The sequence below is a fragment of the Anopheles gambiae genome, chromosome 3 (assembly GCF_943734735.2).
Source record: "Anopheles gambiae chromosome 3, idAnoGambNW_F1_1, whole genome shotgun sequence".
NCBI lineage: Eukaryota > Metazoa > Arthropoda > Insecta > Diptera > Culicidae > Anopheles > Anopheles gambiae.
Window position 1 is genome coordinate 12,873,138 of NC_064602.1, and position 18,429 is coordinate 12,891,566.

Consider the following 18,429-nt stretch of genomic DNA (forward strand, 5'->3'; position numbering starts at 1 on the left):
GATGGAATCAATTAAGGAGTCTTTTATACAGGATTTTTAGAAACAATCTCTAATTTATGTTGTGTTATCATTAAACTTACTAATTCATCCAAATAATCGAAATAGCTGCTGACAGCATATTCGATTTGCACTGTCCTAAGCGGCCGCGTGGAGCCCCGAAAAGGGAGTCCTCAACGCTCAACGCGAAGCAAATGTGCATCGCAATCATTCGTTGAGTTAGATTCCCAAGTACAATTTTCAGATCGACACTTCAGAAAGGCTTTATGTGATTGCTATGAACCAAATTTAAACTATCTCCTTCAAATAGATAAAGAATGTATTTTCTCGTGCTGCTGAACCTTCGTTGGGCAGATTAGCTTCTTGATGCTACCTACTGGTTTTTTGCACCTACCGAAAACCGCCAAAATAATCTGGCCACTCTGACCGCAGCCCACTGTCTGTTGTCATAGTGCGGCAGGCGAGCGCAGAAAGAGCAAGCAGAAGTAGGGAAAGTAGCGAGCGAATCGTACGTGCACGGGTCCGTCGGTCCGTCTGCGGAAGAAGCAAAGGCAGTAATAATAATAAAGAAAAAACGCACGCAGTCGGTCGCGCGTGTACTGTCTATCCGTACGGGCGCTACACACAGTTCGTTATCACCAGCGAAGGAGAGCGAGCGCTTTGTTCTGCATCGCATCAGTTGGTGCGGTACAAGTGCGGGCTTGCAGCTCCGTTTGTGGGCCGTTGATAGAATTTCACAAGTGCGGCTGCGACAGATTCGACTCATTCCGCCGATCATCGCCGTGCGCCGTGCGAGGAACGACGAGCCGCTCGGAGCGTTTAGTGTAATTGCATTTGTTAGGCCACCGTTTTTCGCCCAAATTTTCCTTCCTCTCCCCCTTGCTGAAGTGAAGAAAGTTTGCAAGCCCGCAGGGGGTGGTAATTCTGCAGCGCAAACGTTTGTGCTGCAGCAAAACACGGCCTCGGAAAAGTCATCTCGTCACCGTGTGTGTGTGTGTGTGCGCGCTAAAAATACGTTCCCTTTCTTCCACCTCACCAAAAAGAAAAAAAAATTGTGTGTGTGAGTTTTTTTGGCTTTCATTGCGCGTACATTTTCCACTCCGTGAAAGCCGCCTATGACGGACGGACGCTTTTCCTTCCAATCGTTGCACCCGCCGCACGAAACAAACCTAACACCACCAACACCATTAAAAGCGTTTGCAAATCGCAAATCGGCCAAAGGAGGAGAAAGAAGGAAAGAAAAACGAGGCCAAAGAAAGTCACACACACATCGTTGGCTGAGTGAGCGGAAAAGCTGGGCCAGATTCCGGCGACTCCTCCCGCCGACGAGACGAGATTGGCGAACGAAATCAAACACTTTTGAAGGTGCCATTGTGTGTGTGTCTCAGTGTGTGTTTGTGTGCACAATTTCCACACATTCGGGAACGCGTCCAGCGGCGGTGTCAGCAACGCATAGGAGGCGGTGATGGTGGGAAAACTGTTTGATATCGCGCGTCAGAAGCAAAGGGGTTGTTTAGGCATCAAACGACGCGTCCTTTGAAGCACCGAGGCGGCGTGGAAATTACTCTTGTGTGTGTTTTTCATATTTTATTTCCTTCGTTTTGTTGTCTACAGTCTTCATTCTCGTCTAAACTCACGTGTGTTATCAGTGTTTCCGGGAGCTTGAACCCGAGTGTATGTGAATAAGCTGGAACAAGAAAAAAACAAAACCAAAATCAACGCCCTGTGCTACGTAATCTTGTAGTTTTGAACGCAATACAAACCCCGCCGTATAGTAGTGTGTCTGTGTGTGTTCGTTTGTGGCCAGATCTTGGTGTTCACAGCCTCCCAACAGCCACACAAAGGCCGATAGAGCGTGTCGTCAAGCAACCCGTGTCAAGGCGGTCTCCGTGACCACTCTCCTCGTTGATGGACAAGCGACCGTCAGCGAGCCGAACAAAGTAGTCGCTGGTGTGTTCACTTCAAGCTCTCCAGAAGCCATGTCCATTTTCATCCGGCAAACTGCACCAAGCTGCTAGAAAAAGATTATTTATCCGTGATCAAAAATAGTTGAATCTACCCGCCACCCATCCCATCCGGCAGGCGGCAAACCGAGCAGACGATGCAAATGCGCGGGGCAAACGACGCTCTTGCCACGGTGCAGCATCCCTTCCCGCAGCAGCAGCAGCAGCTGAACCCGTGCGGCACGAGACAACTGCAGCGCACGGAGCCCGGAACCGGTGCGATGGTATAATAGAGTCGCTTACCTTCCAAAAAAAGCGAGAAGCAACCACTCCGAAAAGGGGAGTGAATCACATTTAATAAGACACAGACAAGACACCAGCCAAGCTCACACACCAGAAAGAAGGAACAGGCAGGAAGGAGGGACACAGACAGACCCCCAAGATGGATTGGATTATCAACGATGAGCTCGGGCTGACGGTGGGCCATCTGGTGGGCTGGACGTCGGCCTCGTTCATGGTCGTCGGCGGCGTCCTGCCGTACATCCCCCAGTACCGGCAGATCAAGCAGACGCAGGACCCGGAAGGCTTCTCGCTGCACGTCTGCCTTGCCCTGCTGGTGGCCAACACGCTGCGAATACTGTTCTGGTAAGTGTGTCGACCGGCCTTTCGCCGAACTCGCGGCCGTTTAATCCCTTTTTCTTCGTAGCAAATTGTAGGAGATGGTGTACTTGGAACTCTGGGGGCCATCTCGCACCCGAAAAATTCGCCGGATGATATAAAAGCGGATACTTAAGCACATTCATCCCCACCCTCCCTCGTGGTGCAAGGATTAGCGTGCGGGCGCAGGGAGCGTAAAATATTCTCAAAAACATTCCAATCGATCGCGTCAGCGGAGGGGGAAGGGAGGAAGTAATATTTCTCCAACCTTTTGCAAGGACATTTTTCCGAAGGGCCATTTTTATCCAACCCGGCGATGAGAATGTCTGTGACCTTTCCGTGCGAGACCGTATCATCCAGCCCGAGTTCAGCCCATTTTTTGCTGTTTTGTATAGAAATTAGGCAAAAAGGTAGCATTCTTCCGATTCTTGGAAGAGAGAAACAAACCCAAAACGACCCGGATGTCCGGTCCCGGGCACAAGGCACTTGGTTGTAGTTGTAGAATACGATTAGGTTAAACGAAATGTGAAAGCTGAGAAGCCTGAAAACATAAAATCAGATAACAATCACACAATGTAGTGTGGGTCCGGGGCAAAAAACGGCATTCACAATTTCTTCGCCAGCTCTATCGTCTTCTAACGCGAGGCCTTGGATTCTGGCTGACCTAGGGCGGGACGGCGTGTCTTATCGGTAGCAGTGACCGGGCCCCAAGGCAAGGGCAGTAGATGATGGAATGGTAGCGCTTTTTTGGTGCCGGTACATTGTGGCGATTGTGGTAAGCGATTCGACTGTTTATCGCTTGAGTTAATGCGTGAATAAGTGGAGTGAAAACACCATACTGTACTGTTAAAAAGGCAGTCGCAGTATGGAATTTTATATTTAGAGGGTTTTCTAAACGGTGAATCATTCTAACAGGGCGACAAAACTGTGTTGAATCAGAATGGCAACAATCTTCTGTTGTATTGGCGTAACAAAGAGCATTGTGTTTGATGTTTGCAAGGTCCACAAAGCCCATTTGAACTGGAAATCATTCAATTTCATTGTTCAGAAGAGATCGGGAGGGAAAAAATGACTCAATTCATAATTCCATACAACAAGTTTGCGTTTTTTTTATTTCAAATGTCTAAAAACTGTTGTAATTTACAAGTTTGGTTAGTAAATACCTAAATTGTAGTAGCATTACTTGTACCCGAGTTCCACAAAATTATGCTTACTCACACACTTATCGCACTACCTATTCCGATGGGCACTCGATTGCAAAAGCCCCACACCACACCTCGCGATAAATAGCCCCGCGTTGAACGAACGGATAGTGAGGGTGTGGCTGGGTGGTGGAAGGCACTGGTGCGATAAGATAAGCGCACGCAAAAACTAGCGCAACTCTAGCCATCGGCCGCCGACCGATAGAGGCTCTACCGATAGAGAAGCGGGATAGAAAATATATGAAACATTTGCTTCCGCAAATCTCTCTCTCTCTCGAGCCCCCAGTTTTAAAGTGGGCGGATGAAATGCATGCAAAAGAAAATACTCATTAGTCTCTTTGCCCTCCTCCTCTTGATGATAGACGATCGTCACCCCCAGCACAGTAGTTAGCGATATACACGCAAAGGTGTTTGGCGCGCGCGGTACGAGGTGTTAAAACAAATGGCAACAAACGCAATAGCAAGCGCAATTGCGCGCACATCAACATCCAATCCGCATTGGACGCAAATTACGACCCCTTTTACGGGCGGGGGGATTGTGTGTGGGCGCGATGTAAGTTGCGGATGCGGATGCCTTCGCGGGAAGATGCAAATAATGGAAGGTTGGTAGTGGCTGCAACGTGCAAAACGTGCGAGCGAGAACCATTTGCATACCGGCGGGGGCCGGTTGTTCGGTATGGTTAGAGCTGAGAGTGTTGCCCCACGACCGGACCGAGGGGCGCTTCGATTGTTGGGCCGAAAGTTGGGCCGATAACCTGGCGATCGATGCGCGTGCGGCGTGGGGAGTTTGGCCGCGTAGAGTGAATGACGTTAATAACGGGCGAATCGTTTTAGTGGGAGAGAAATTGGGGAGCTTTTTTTATGAAACAAGTTCCAGCAGAGAAAAAATGTTGAAAATCAGTTCAATTTCAATATTAATTTTAATGGCCAATTTCTCTGTTCTATATCTACAATTAAACAGAATGAACATGTTTGATTTTGGATAGATTGGAAATTAAGAAATTTCATAACACGTGCGTAAGCAAATTTCATAACAAAATGGAAACGACACGTTTCAAATTGAACTCAATGAGTTGCATTACGTTTGATGTGCCCTCAATTATGCGTTTTTTTTTTAATTTAATTGTTGTATTATAAAAATGTATCAATTGTTTTTTTAAATTTTTTGTTTTTGTATACAATGATATTAAACATCTGCAAATAATTGGGAACGTGTAAGTCCATTTTGCATTACGAGAATTTTTCGTCATGGAAGTGCAACGTTTAATCGAGGACGTTGAATAAATTTTCACAAAATAAAGTTTTTTAGGGGCAAACGGGGCAAAATGAGCATGCGGGGTAAAATGGACACCCTCTATGTAATGATTATTTCTCGGCTAAGATATATTTCAACACTCAAAATGTAGTAATTGGAGTGTTCTATGAACAGCATGTATGTTTTATAACCCGTAATTAACAAAAAACTTAAAAAAAAACACATAATAAGGTTTAGTAGCATATTGATGTAATGTTTACCCCTTAGAAAATAACCTTCAAGTGATGTTACAGGGATGCGTGGAAGATGTACATGGTATATTGTTAAAATATGATACTTCTATAGAGTTTGTCTGAAGAATGCAAAGCAATTAAATACGTATTTTCATTAATATAACCAAAAATATTAAAACAAATTCACGTGGGGCAAAATGGCCACTCATGTTTAGGGCAAAATGGGCAGATGTTTTTGACATATGGCGCTTGGTGAGGCTATGATGTTGTATTCGTCCACACAATCATGCTTACAGCAACAGCTTCAATATATTCTTTGTCGTCGAATGATACGTGTAAAAAGTGTTTTAATTTTAATAATGTATTTTTGAAAATAAAATTAAATAAGAGCTTTCCTGAACAGCACAACAACAGATAGGAAGAGAAAACATTTTACGAAACGCTTTGCAAACGCTTTGTCCATTACCGCGCTGTTGTTGTGGCTCGTATTGTCCCAGTATTTTGACGTTTCACGTTTTGTTTACATATGCACATTTTTTGCCCCGCGTGTTAAAATAGCATCTCGTAAAACATTATCTTTTATTTAGTTAAATTTTAAATAGATAAATGGTGGAGGTATATAATAATGTAAGAATAATTGTGTTTCGTGGCAAATTCAAAAGGAATATTCATTGAACAGCCTAACATGCCAATTTTGCTCCGCTTTCCCCTATTTGGTAATATTGATTGAAAGTGCACACCAAGAATTATTTTTGAATATATGTAATTATTTTGAATTATTTGTTGTATCACAAAGATGCAATGTTATTTAAATTAATGACCGTATTTTTACACTATGTTGTTCACATTTAATCAAAATATCTGTTTTAGAAATGCATTATACTATAAAACACGTTTTTCAATAGTGTATTTTGCAATTTTTTTTAAAATAAAAATTGATTATTTATGATGTATGAATCTTCAGATTGGATGGAAACAAGAATTTAATTGTTAATTGCTCATTCTACTACCAAATGGTAATTGCTTTGATTCTCTTTTTAAATTAAATTTCATCTTTTTCAATAACCCTTTATTTTTAACTTACGACTCTTCGGAGTTATTTGTTAAAGAAGGACTATTTTAAACTCTAAAACCAAAACAATGATCCCTTTATTGGAACGTTTTTCTATCTCTTCTCTTTCTCCCCTTAACTGCTCCGATATTAGTTCCGGCGGAACAAAATACCCCTTTTAATTGCACTGACAAATCACTGACGTTGATGATAACCCGTAATGAATTGCATCAACTGCAAGCAGCAGCAGCACCTTCTCCCTCCCCCGTGCTTATTGCATTATTGTGGATATAATATTTCCACGATAGCGTATTTTACCAGCACGGCAACAGCTGATCGAATTTTTGCCACCGCCAAATGCGCATAGCCGTAGAGGAGGTAAACGAGTTTGGCCAAATCGATAATACTAAAACATACACACACACACACACACACATATATCCATCCATGCACACAGGCGTTCCGGATGGGTTTGATTTTTGATCGCGCTTCCCTTCGCGAGTCTGGCCTCGAATAGCAATGAGGTGCCCAGAGAGGCAAACTCAACTCAACTCCCCGTTTTGTTCGTCGTCCAAAGATCCGACATGGTGAATAGTTGATTTTTTGGACGTGCTGGAAACGTGATAAAATGTGCAACGAGCTAGAGCCTGGTATCGGTTTGGTGTATTTATGCACACCACAAGAATAAGAAAAGTCAGACCGAGGTTTTCTTCAGAGGTTCTTGGTTCGTTGTAGGTTTTGAAAACGCTTCTCCAGCACTGGAGGCGGCATAACGACCGTACAGATTTGCGAAGCCCGAGCGAGCGCTGCATAGCACGTGCTAGTGCGTGAATGTCTAATGTGCTACCGGATGGGCCTATGCTAATACCTGTCCCTCCACCGCTTCCCTTGGCGGTTCTGTGTTTTCTTAGAGCTTCTTGCTCGGTTGTTGTGGTTGTGCAAAACTCGAACATTCCTCCTTCTATTTTATTGCTTCTTCCTCCTGCCGTGGGGGACTTGTTTCCCGTGGTTTAGTTTTCTACAAGTCACTCGTCGTCTTTCTTTAATATGTATTGATTTATTTTTGCCTATTCTTGGTCACTACTACTGTGTGTGACCTTCCTGGGCCGTCAAACGATGGTGAGTTACCTGAAAGTTTGCAACGTTGTTGTTCCGACAGAAGCGTCATGGATGGGCGAAAGCCGCACACCATCGGCTGGTACCTTTCAAGGTGCCTGCGACAATGACGGGGTAAACTTTGTGTCCCTTTTTTCCAGTTGAGCAGGTCGGGAATGGACACGTTTTGTGCTTTGCAGAGCGTACCTCTACGCTAATGGCATTAGAAGTTGAGGGCTGTGGGACTGTTTGAGGTCGAACGGGTTTACACCAGAGTATCGTTTCGGGTCGGGAAAAAGTGCTCCTACCTTTGGCAAGTTTAAGTGATTTTCTCAAAAACCGTTTGTGTGTGAGTATGTGACAGCTACCAGTTGAATTATTCGCAACTGTCACCATTGATGAGATTGGTCGAATATGTTATAACAACAACTGCATTGAGCATTGAATCGTTGAAAGAAGCTGCTAAAGGGAACTTCACAGATTCCAATTAGGATAGGATCTCGCTTTTTTTTTGGTGTAACGTGTCGTCTTCTAACTCAACGTATGCCCGAGGACGTTGCGTGTGTTAATTGAAAAGATCAATGCATGTTCAAGTGTTATTTCTTTCCCTTTACCCACGGCGATTGCAGCTGACAGGTGATAAGAAGTAACGTACGCACAGGGAATAGAAGATAATGTTTGCCAGTTACTTTATCGCACGGTAATTGTACCCATATCGTTAGGGGAAAGGTTGATTGTTGGCGTGTTTGTTGGATGTGTTGTCAGGTTTTCTTTCATCATTCATGTTGTCACCAGTGATATTTAAGTTAACACATGTTCCAACACTCATAATTTTCACAGTGGGATATACAAAGCTCTCGAATACTTATATGTATCCCCGATGTGTCAGCTGTTTGTACAGCTTTACCTATAATCGATATAAACTTCCATTGGCGATGAAGCAGCAATGTTCACTGTGTTTTGCGCTATTGCAGCAGCTCCAGCTGGTGTCGTTTGATAAGAAATTCTATTCCCTCTTTCTACCGAGTTTGCTGGAAGATTACCCACTCCAATCGGGAGAACAATGACCTGCACTATCGGTGCAAAACTGCACGTTCTCTACGTCCCGATCGGTCGAACGAGTGTGGGACTAAGGTGGGTTGAGACTGTACACACAACCTTTACTAGCAACTTTTCTAGTCAAACCAGTTTTCGTGATCTCATCAACCGTCTCTTGCATGCAGGAGAATTCATGGTCAGAGTCAAGACGACTGTGATGAACTCTTACGTGATGGCAACCCGCACCCGTAAGTCGCCTTTTAAAGTCGTGAGCATTATTGTGTTATTTTTTCTTCAACATTTCTTTACATCGCTACCAACCAGCTGTTGCCAGCATCGTAGCGTCGCAGCTGCAGTTGTCATAATTAACGCAAACTCCTGTTAGCTGTGCTGACGGGAGCTTACGACACGATGCAATAATTGGCAGGCATCTCGATAGCGAAGTTGTCCGAAGCTCGGTCGCACTCGTGTAGCTGCCAGCGCAACTGGGTGTGTTAAGAGCGCTAATGGTTGTTTGTGCACATAAATTTAAGCTTCTAATTAAGCTATCGCATTGGTTGCTCTATTCTGACTGCAGTAACGGTTGCAGTTTGCCGGGGTGTGTTCCATGGTAGTAGAATTACTAGCACGTCGGTGGACGACAAGCTTGACATGGAATCAAATCTGCTTTGGAATGATTGAAGATGTATTAATCGTGTGAAAAGCAAAAGATGCGATAAATTGGGACAGAGGAGCAAACAAAATTTACACAAACAGCTTGTTGTTCAAAAGTAATTTGTCGTTCAATGTAGTGTTGCAGGGACCTTTGACCTTGTGCACTGTTACAGGCTACATCTCTCAACTGTAATATCCCAACACATCTCACAGCCTATTCGTCAAGATCAACCAATCGATCGCTTCATTTGGTTGTATCAGAATGTTGAAGCTTATTCTAAAAACTTATGCTTCATAGTTGATGATGATATGTTCCACCTCTTACCGCAATACAGGTTTGAGAAGGACGGATGTATATTGAAAATGACATTACTCTTATGGTTTGTGCAATTGGTTGGTTGGGTTGATGGCATTAGATATTATTCTGCGGAATCCACCGGGTCACCCGGACACACCTCCAAAATAACCAACATAAACAGTTCCATTAAGGAAAAACGGGTCTAACTCCATCGATTACAATTGTATTCCCTACCATCCTCTACAAAGCTCGCCAAACCCCAGCTAATGAATCTGGTTTACCGCTTATCAGGACACAACTGCGACATACATACATATGTATAGTTCCACTGGTACCAACAAGTGATTCCAGGGTACTGCGCAGCAGGAGAACCTAATGTATCTTTTATAGTTGCACAATTTTGAAGCTCAAGTTATCAGATTAACAATTCAGAATTAACAACCAATGTTCTCAGAGTAAGAATATGTGGGTTTTAATAAATAAACCTAGAAACAATAATTCTATCAATTCTATTTTTAAGAATATTGCAAAGTATATGTTTTTTATAAATTACTACCCAAAATTCATCGAATTGATACGCACTTTTGCGCCGATAAACATAGATTAAATATTTTCAAATTGATGATTCAGTCGTAAATCAAACAGGGTCGTTGCAATTTGCAATACCAAAACATCACACAAGTAGTGTTTGTAGTATGTTATTTATATTTGCTTTGCCCCGCCTGGCCGTAAATAGAAATCAATGCATTAAAATTAGGATAATTGTTTACATATTTATGGCAAACAGTGGAAAACAACATCGTGTACTGGTCAATTTGCGATAATGTATGGCAGTATGGCAGGCAAAATGTGCACTCTTGATCGTTCCATTTCTGGCTGAAAAAATTCTAAACTAGTCCGATGACGCCCCAGGTTCATTAGTGATTTACATAGTATCGCCCTAAATTGAATTTACCCACTGCCGAGAGACCGCTCGGCAAGTAAATTTAATTTCAGTTCCAAACCGCACACCACACTCACAGCCCTCCTCCCCCCGTCGACGTGCGAGACATGTCAAGGGAGGCTGGCTGGTGCAAATTGGAAAAAAATGGAACCCAACACTCGACAGCATCACACAGCTGCTGACCACCATCGTTCAGCACCGGGGTCACTCTGAATCCCTTCGCTAGCGTGCCCCGAATGCAGCCAACGCAATTTGTCGTTTAGATGATTTGTGTATTACGGAAAAGCGGAGGGGTTTGAATAAAACAAAAAAAGCAACGAATGCAAACCACCCCCAAACAGTTTATTGGAGCGTGTGCTACAGTTTAGCGTCAACATGAGAGGATGTCGATAGACGCTGTTGGGGAGGTTAGCAGCCCAACGTTTACAGGCGGACACGATGCACGAGCAGGCACGAGATGCATAAAGTGGCCAGTAGACTGAACAGATGAACCAATTAGAAGCTGTTGCATCGTCGTGCTGCTGGGCTGGGCGAGTTGGAAAGTGTTGGTGGAAAGGTTTCGTGACTTGGAAAGAAGGACGGAGTGTGGTGTGACGGGTTACAGTCAGTTCAGTACACGTCGGGTGCCAATTACAGGTGAACACGAGTTGACATTTGCCGAAACGTACGAAATACGTAGGAATCTGGTTTGAGACAACTTCCGCTATTAGAATGCTGTAGAATCTACCGAAGTTACGGGGTTGGCTAAAATGGAGGACTTACCGTATTGCTGGCTCGGTTGATGAGTTAATACCGGTAAAGTCGAATAACACGTGTAAACTTTTTCCCACCGTACGCCAGCAAATTCCTTAATTTCCGTTTTCGCATAGTACGTGTCATAGGAATACGTTTCTGTTGAGTATGGGTATAAATACATTTTCCCATTCATTTGCCCACTGCTGCGGCCGCTGTTTAGATACTAGCTGATAGGCATACCTGTGTCTCATCGTCGGTGAGTTCTTCCAAGCTCATAAATCGTTCAAAACAGTCTTACTTATCATGGGAGATATATCACACCAAGTCAAACCGTGGAGACTAACAGGGGGGCCCTATCGTACTCGCAGTGGGTGCAGGTGTCAGTCTCAAACGGTAATACTACTATCACTCATCCCACCTTAACCACACCTTGAACGTAAATCCTTCACAAAAAATAGTACACGTCTTATTTCATTATTCATTATCTCCCTGTTTGGGTCGTCTAGATTGCGCTAGGCATGCTTGAATTCTTACAATTTCTCTGAACTCAGCAACTGTTTGGCAATTCAGAAGCGGGGGCACTCTTGCAGCAAAACGCTCGGCCCCGGGAACCGTTTAAGAATGATTAACTCCGTTTGCTTTTATGGCTGCTTGATATGATAATAGCTCCTAACGTTGTTAATAAAACCGGCCTGAGTCGTCCCGGTGCGCATGTCGTGCTCGCTTTGAAGTTCTGCGAAATTCTAATGAAATTTTCAAATTGAATCGAATCGTTTTTTATCGCTGGGATGGATGGATCGGTGGTTGCAAAATTGAGCAATCTATACCGTCGCTGCTTCGTGTGTGTGGGGGTATGAACTGGGTATGAATCAATGGAATGTGTGTAAGCGTGTTGGTGTGTTTATGATTCAGAAGCGTAAATCGTCTATTTTGGTAAAGAAGATATCGCTCGTGCGAAATCAGCACCTGTTGCATCGAATGATGATGATGATGACTGGTTACGATTTATACAACGTGACTGAGATGTGCGAATGAAGGATGGTGATTCGTATGCATGAATTATTAATTCGCATTGAACCGAACTGAAGGGTTGCGATATCGTCATAATTTTGCTTTATTTGCAATTATATTGTCTTAAGATTAGGAAAACATGTTTGATTTCAGAATGAAAAATCGATTTTAAAGTGTGTGGTATTGTATCTTTAGCAGTGATCCAATATCAGACATCAATATCAATCTTTTGGAAACAAAAATCCTTATAACACCAACCACATTGCACATCAAATAGCATACAAAACTGAGTGTAATCCTCTTTGCTCCTTCTCTAGACTCTAGGCTTACGTATGGTTCTTGTTTGCATCCAGCTAGATGCTGCCAACTCTGTCATCAAGTACATATTGCTCCACAGATTGTGTTATAACCCTGCCAAACACAAGTTTGCGAGAAAAAACACCATTTCGCTTCAGCACGTAGGTTGCCCGATGCCCCACAAACTGGCAATATTCACCCTGTTACACCCAGCGCGTGACATTGACCGCGAATCAACAACTTGTTTTCGAGTGCGTGCATTCGTACTTGCTGCTACTGCTACTGCATCTCGTTTGGTACGCCGTGTGGCACGTCTAGGAGGAATCCTTACATATCATTACTGCCTGGCAAAGGGTGTAGTATGTCTGTCTATCGACTTGCTTGTACGCGTTCGTCTTGGTACGCTTCTATTCTCCAGTCGCTTATCCGTTAGTGCCGCTTGGTTTGAACAAGCGGGGCTTATGATAATCCACTCTAACACTACCAGGCGCATGGGGACGGCAGCTGAAGGGAATGGGATGGGTATGTCACGGAATTAAATCATAAAAACATAACATGGCCTTCCAGTAATTCAGCTCAATTGGATAACAGGAGCACCTCATTTAAGAATGCTGCCCGAGAGACGATGCTCGCTCATCGTGTGCTTGACGCTTTTTTCTACTCCTCCTTGGGGCAGTTTAGAACTGGAAACGACTGGTGGTCGATAAAGTGGATGCTAAAGTGGATATAAGGCCAAGGAGGGGGAAATATTGTGCGATCAGGAAGTTTGTAGGAGGCAGGGTAGAGTTTTCGTTTGGAGTTGGTAGAAGTTCATCTGGAATATCTTCATCTGGATTTTGAGGAAACTTTTGATCGGCTTAAACTGTCAAGTGGCGAGAGCAGAGGGAGAGGATGTGAAATTCAAATAGGCTTATTTCTAATGAACTTTCTTGACAGTTTGGTGAACTGGCTGGTAGATGGCTTTATTGAAATTATCGGCACTCTTGTTCTTGCGGCTGGAATTATTCCCAGTGGAAGTTATCTCCTGAATGTCTGAATAACTTGTGCCAACCACAGTGCTGATAAAGTCTGGGTGATGAACTTGACCTACAAAGAAATTGGAAGAAGAAACCAAACCCTGAAATCCATATTCCATATTTCGCCGGCAGACACTACAATCTGTGTGATGTGGTTTGGTTTTGTCACCTCCCCAGGAATAAATTGTTACTACTCCGTATAATCTTGCTCGTAAAATGACAAACAAGAAGGAAGCAAAATTCATGAGGGTTAAAACCTGAAGCACGCGCTCGCTCGTTCACTACATCTTCGGATGACCTCCGACCAGCTTATCGTCTAGTCACAGTCGTCATCCTCCTCCTCTCACAGGCACTGATTTGCTCAAGTCATCAAGATTTATTATTGATTGTTTGCTCAACCTCGAATGAGCACGCCTGGTCCGTTTGTGCAGGCCACGGACTCGTCGTTGTCACTGATAAGCGCTTACAAACAGACCCTTTTCGTGCGGGGATTTGGGAGGATCCGTTCAGCACCACCAGCTGCTGGCGGTCGGCCGTACAGCTGATTGCGGGCGCATTATGGCGAGCGTGCGTGTTTGCCTCACGGGCACTAGTATAGCTATTTGTTGGGGTAGCTTCTGGAAGCATATCTACGTGATGAATTTATTTCCACTCACTGTACCATTACAAATTGCACTACTATTGGTGCGTTGAATCATATTTAGCTATAAATCAACTGTAAATAGAGGTTTTTAATGATTTATCTATTTGTTAGTTTACATTAACTTATCTTAGTCATGTAAATGTCACAGTCACGTCGCAGTTTTACTAGAATTCACTAACACCAATTTAGTTTCCAATTATTGTTCAGTGTTTGCATTCGAAGTTCTGAGTCATTTAAGCGTCAATGTTTTAATCTTGAGCTATATTTGCATTAATCCAGCAATATATTTGAACTCAAATATTTACTTATCAAACTACAACTTCAACTTTCATAGTCAAATTCGTATGGAAAATCCCTTTGTATGAGCTTCCTTCCTGGGAATATTCCCAGTACAAAAAAGTGTTTGAGGACTGTTTTAACACGGCCTATAATTATCTATTTACATCTATTTACACTCTTAATCGAATGAGCTATGGGCCATTTTGCCTAGTTTACTCAAGGCAATCTAAACAACATGATTCATTTATCTAATAACTTACTTCGTGTTTGGATAAACATGTTAATTTTCGCTAGACCATCAAATTATGCTGCAACTCTCTTCATTTTAAGGATTGAAAAGTTGGTATTCTCACAGCATCATTGATACGATTATGAACTTCCTCGGTCGTGCAATGTGTGTATACACGAGGTTCAACCGTCACACTCGCATCAGCACTTCATCAGAATGTGTGCACTTTGGTACCGTTCTTGAATTCATCGATCCAACAAATTTAAGGCAAAAGCGTAAAGTTCCTCACCTACATACACTACAGTGCGACCGCTTAAGTGTAGACACTCTCTTAGGTACTATAGTTCGGGCGTTGTACGACCCATTCCTGCTCCATATCAAAACTGCAAGCTATTAAAATTGTTTATGAAATGTGAATGTAAACAGTTGGAAAGCGAATCTATTGATCTCACAAATGTTCGAAGGGTCGTAAAAATGGAAAATTCACAGCCAACACTTCTCCCATTAAAGTCAGCAGGTATAGCAGTTGGTAAACAATATTTATTGTCGGTTATTGCAATGAACTAGCACTAAATTCAGAGTGAAATCAATATCACATCCTTTTCACGTGTGACTTAAAATGGTGCTTTGTACAGCAATCACGTCATTAAGACTATTTTAAAATCATAGTGTAACTTGAATTGCATCAACATTGTAATGTATTCTACAATGAGGCTGACAGAATGATCTCACATGACAAGGCGCTTGAAAAAACGCGGCATACGAGTGTATCGGGAGACCGTAGTGTGGGGTAGGTGGAAAATCGATATAAATAACTCAGCTAAAAATCAACCAAAACCAATATGGAGCAAAGCGCACAAGTCGTCCAAGAAAAACAAGGTTAGAATTCACAGTTCACCGTGTGACCAAAAGTGTCTAGCATCCTTTGCGAAGCGATACACCATTTGCAGGTGTATCATCATCGCCGTCGCCAAAATAAAAGTACAGCAGAGTAGTATATATGTGTGTCACTAAGAAAACCTGCACCTGCCCCGGTACTAGAGAAAAAAACGACGGAAGCAAAAGCATGTGCAAAATGTACGAAGTGTTTTCAGTGTTTGACTTCTACTTTGCAGTGAATTTTCATCCTCCAACAGCAATGGACCCCTGGTGAGCGGAGATGACGACGATCCACCCCGACGCGGCCGTACCTTTGCGTTGTGTTTGGCCGCGCCGGCACGATCTAAAAATAAAACATCTGCAAATCATAATCGTATGGACTTGTGGCTGGGATGGCCGATCTTGCTGCCGCCAGAACCAAGCGACAGGAGAGTCATTAAATTTGCGCTCCGTTTCGGTTACCGGCAGCGGGCAAGTGTCGTCCCCCATCCAGAGAATGCACTTTGTTTGTTTGACCTGGACGCGCAAGTGGTGAATGTGCTGAAAATGGGAAGGAAATTGAATCGTTCGCTGCTGTGCCGAGCGGGCATATTGTTAGCTGTCAAATTAGTAACCTTGGTTGTGCGGACGTTGCAAATTTTCTGTCTATCAATGTAACTAGCGTTAATGCATTTTGTATGTACGTGCAAAGTAAGATGCAGATGCATTTCGAACGTAGTTTTGCTCGAGTCGAAAGACAATGCATTGTTTAGCAAAATGCACTTTTGCTGCATGATGACCTACATATTGTTTGACATGCACACGTGGTTGAGGAAAAAGTGTGCCAAATTTACTTTAGCGATGTTTTACAATCCAGCTCTATTCTCTCCTGTAAATAAGGTTGCTATTTTAAACTCGCTAATTGACAAGTTTTGTTTATTAAAACATCAAATTGCTGCTATTTACCCAAATGTTACACTGTTTTCCGGGTTAGTTTCTGCCGTGAACGGGATTATTCATCAATATAAAGACATTTTTTAGCACAAATTATGACAGCTGTTGAAAAACATCTTGCAAGATTTGAATAATGTTGTTCTCATTGAAAACTGAGTCAGAAAACAGTGTATGCATCATGATTTATTCAATTTAATACATATATGATTTCACTAGAGTGATTCATGACAAATAAAGAATTAAATTTTGAATTTATTCCATAGGATTGCTAAATATTTACAATGCGATAAATGGTCGGAAAAAAACGACTTGTGTTACTGGGCTATATGAATCTGTGAATTCTAATTGCGTTAAGCATTAACTTTCACGTCCCTCCTGAATAAAAAAAGTATTACCTTGCTTTTAATTTGACTTAATTGTATTGTTTATACTATTTATAAATTTTGGTTTCTATCTGTTGTAGCTTTCAAAATCCATGAATTGTAAGAGAATTTGGACGAATTTAGGAGTTATAAACTATAGAGAGGAAGTTATTCTAGGTTAGTTGAATATGGAGACAATAAAGAATACTTACTTTATATGGGATTTGAGCATTGCCCAAATCTTTTGAAGATTATTCAGTTTAGAGCACCTAAGCGAGATGTACACGTTATGCTAATGCTAATTCGCTAATACATCACTTACTCGTTCCGGTATCCTTGCAGTGTGTCTTCATTTATGTCCAAACGATAACATCGTTTTTAGAATCTTTAATGCATGATGAATATGAAATGTCATACCCAACTCTTAAAAATTAACAGCATTTTGAGATAGTATGAGTTTCTCAAAATGTTACTAAACTTCAGCCGTCATGCTTATTTCAATGAGATTATTATGCCTAATGTCATCTTCTTGAACTCTATGTACACCCCCAACCAGCGAAGAAAGAATTAGAGAAGTATTCAAAATTATTATAATTTGCCAATTTTCCCTAAAATTATCAAAGAATGGTCAATCAATTTCGCTTGGATAGGCAAAATGTGATTCGTTTAATATCCGGAATGTCCTCCCATAGCAAAGACTAGTTGTCTGTAGCATGAGGGTCGATAGCAAATATAAATCAGAACTCCGCTGAATCAGAATTATCGTGCAGAGCTGGTCAAAAGTACAGGCCGAATGTTTAATTCGAATCAATCCGTATATGCTTACATTTTTAATTAAAATTACTTCCAAACGTCTTTAAACACTTTTATTTTATTACCTTGGTAACACCCACACAAGTGGGTATCCCTTTATTTTATTTTAAGTTAATTGCATTAATTCTTTCACCGAAACAATCCTACCAGCGCCCACATTGATTGATCACTAATCATGTGTTTTCCTTTTCTCTTCTCCCTTTTTCTCTCCCGCCCAGGTTTTCCAGCCGCTACGAGCTGCCGCTGCTGGTGCAGAGCGTGGTGATGAACCTAACCATGTTCCTGATGATACACCTGTGCGTGAAGGTGCGCCGGAACAATGCGATCATGCGTATGCGGGAGCGCGTCTTTTCAGGTCAGTAGTGCAGAGCGATTATTCGATGCATCGTCGTCGCACCCTTCTTCTGCCGCCGCATCGCCGCAAGGGCACTTCGAGTGCAGGCAACAATGCTTCTGGTTTTACTACTCCCCCCGTTTTCAACCCCCTCGTTCCCCGTTTCGGATAGTTCCGACTCCTTTCCGCTTAGTTCCGTTCCGCATTCCACGGCGTGTGCGGCGGCCGTGGGTGGCTTTGCGTTTAAAGGTGGGCTTTGCGCTTCGCCCGGCACACCATTACATGCAACCGTGTGCACACATCGTGCCCTATATCGCGGCATTAAAGACTCTACCCACTGCGATCCCTGACGAGCGCAGGAGCTTAGCGTTCACCATCATCATCGTCGTCTTCGTCCGTTCCGGTGGAAAACCTTGTTAGAAAAGGCAAATCGCATAGCGCACACTAACCGGCACACATACGGGCGCGCTTTAGAAGTCGTTCCATATTTCATTCGGGTGTAGATTCGGCTGGAGAACAGCTTTTGGGTAGG

General features: G+C 42.9%; 1 protein-coding gene across 8 annotated transcripts in view; it reads left to right on the forward strand.

The window, feature by feature from the left end:
- Window positions 1-448: 448 nt before the first annotated feature.
- Window positions 449-18,429, forward strand: part of LOC1275436 (solute carrier family 66 member 2) — a 33,144-nt gene continuing 15,163 nt past the window's right edge. For 2 of the 8 annotated variants that reach the window (XM_061653685.1, XM_061653689.1), the window contains exons 1-3: window positions 449-551; window positions 1,612-2,585; window positions 17,782-17,918. In XM_061653685.1, coding sequence (XP_061509669.1) covers window positions 2,383-2,585; window positions 17,782-17,918 — 340 coding nt within the window. In that variant the 5' untranslated portion in view covers window positions 449-551; window positions 1,612-2,382. Of the gene's footprint in view, window positions 2,586-2,646; window positions 5,701-17,781; window positions 17,919-18,429 lie in introns of those variants that run through there. The other 6 variants (XM_061653686.1, XM_061653688.1, XM_061653683.1 and 3 more) reach the window with 4 other exon arrangements.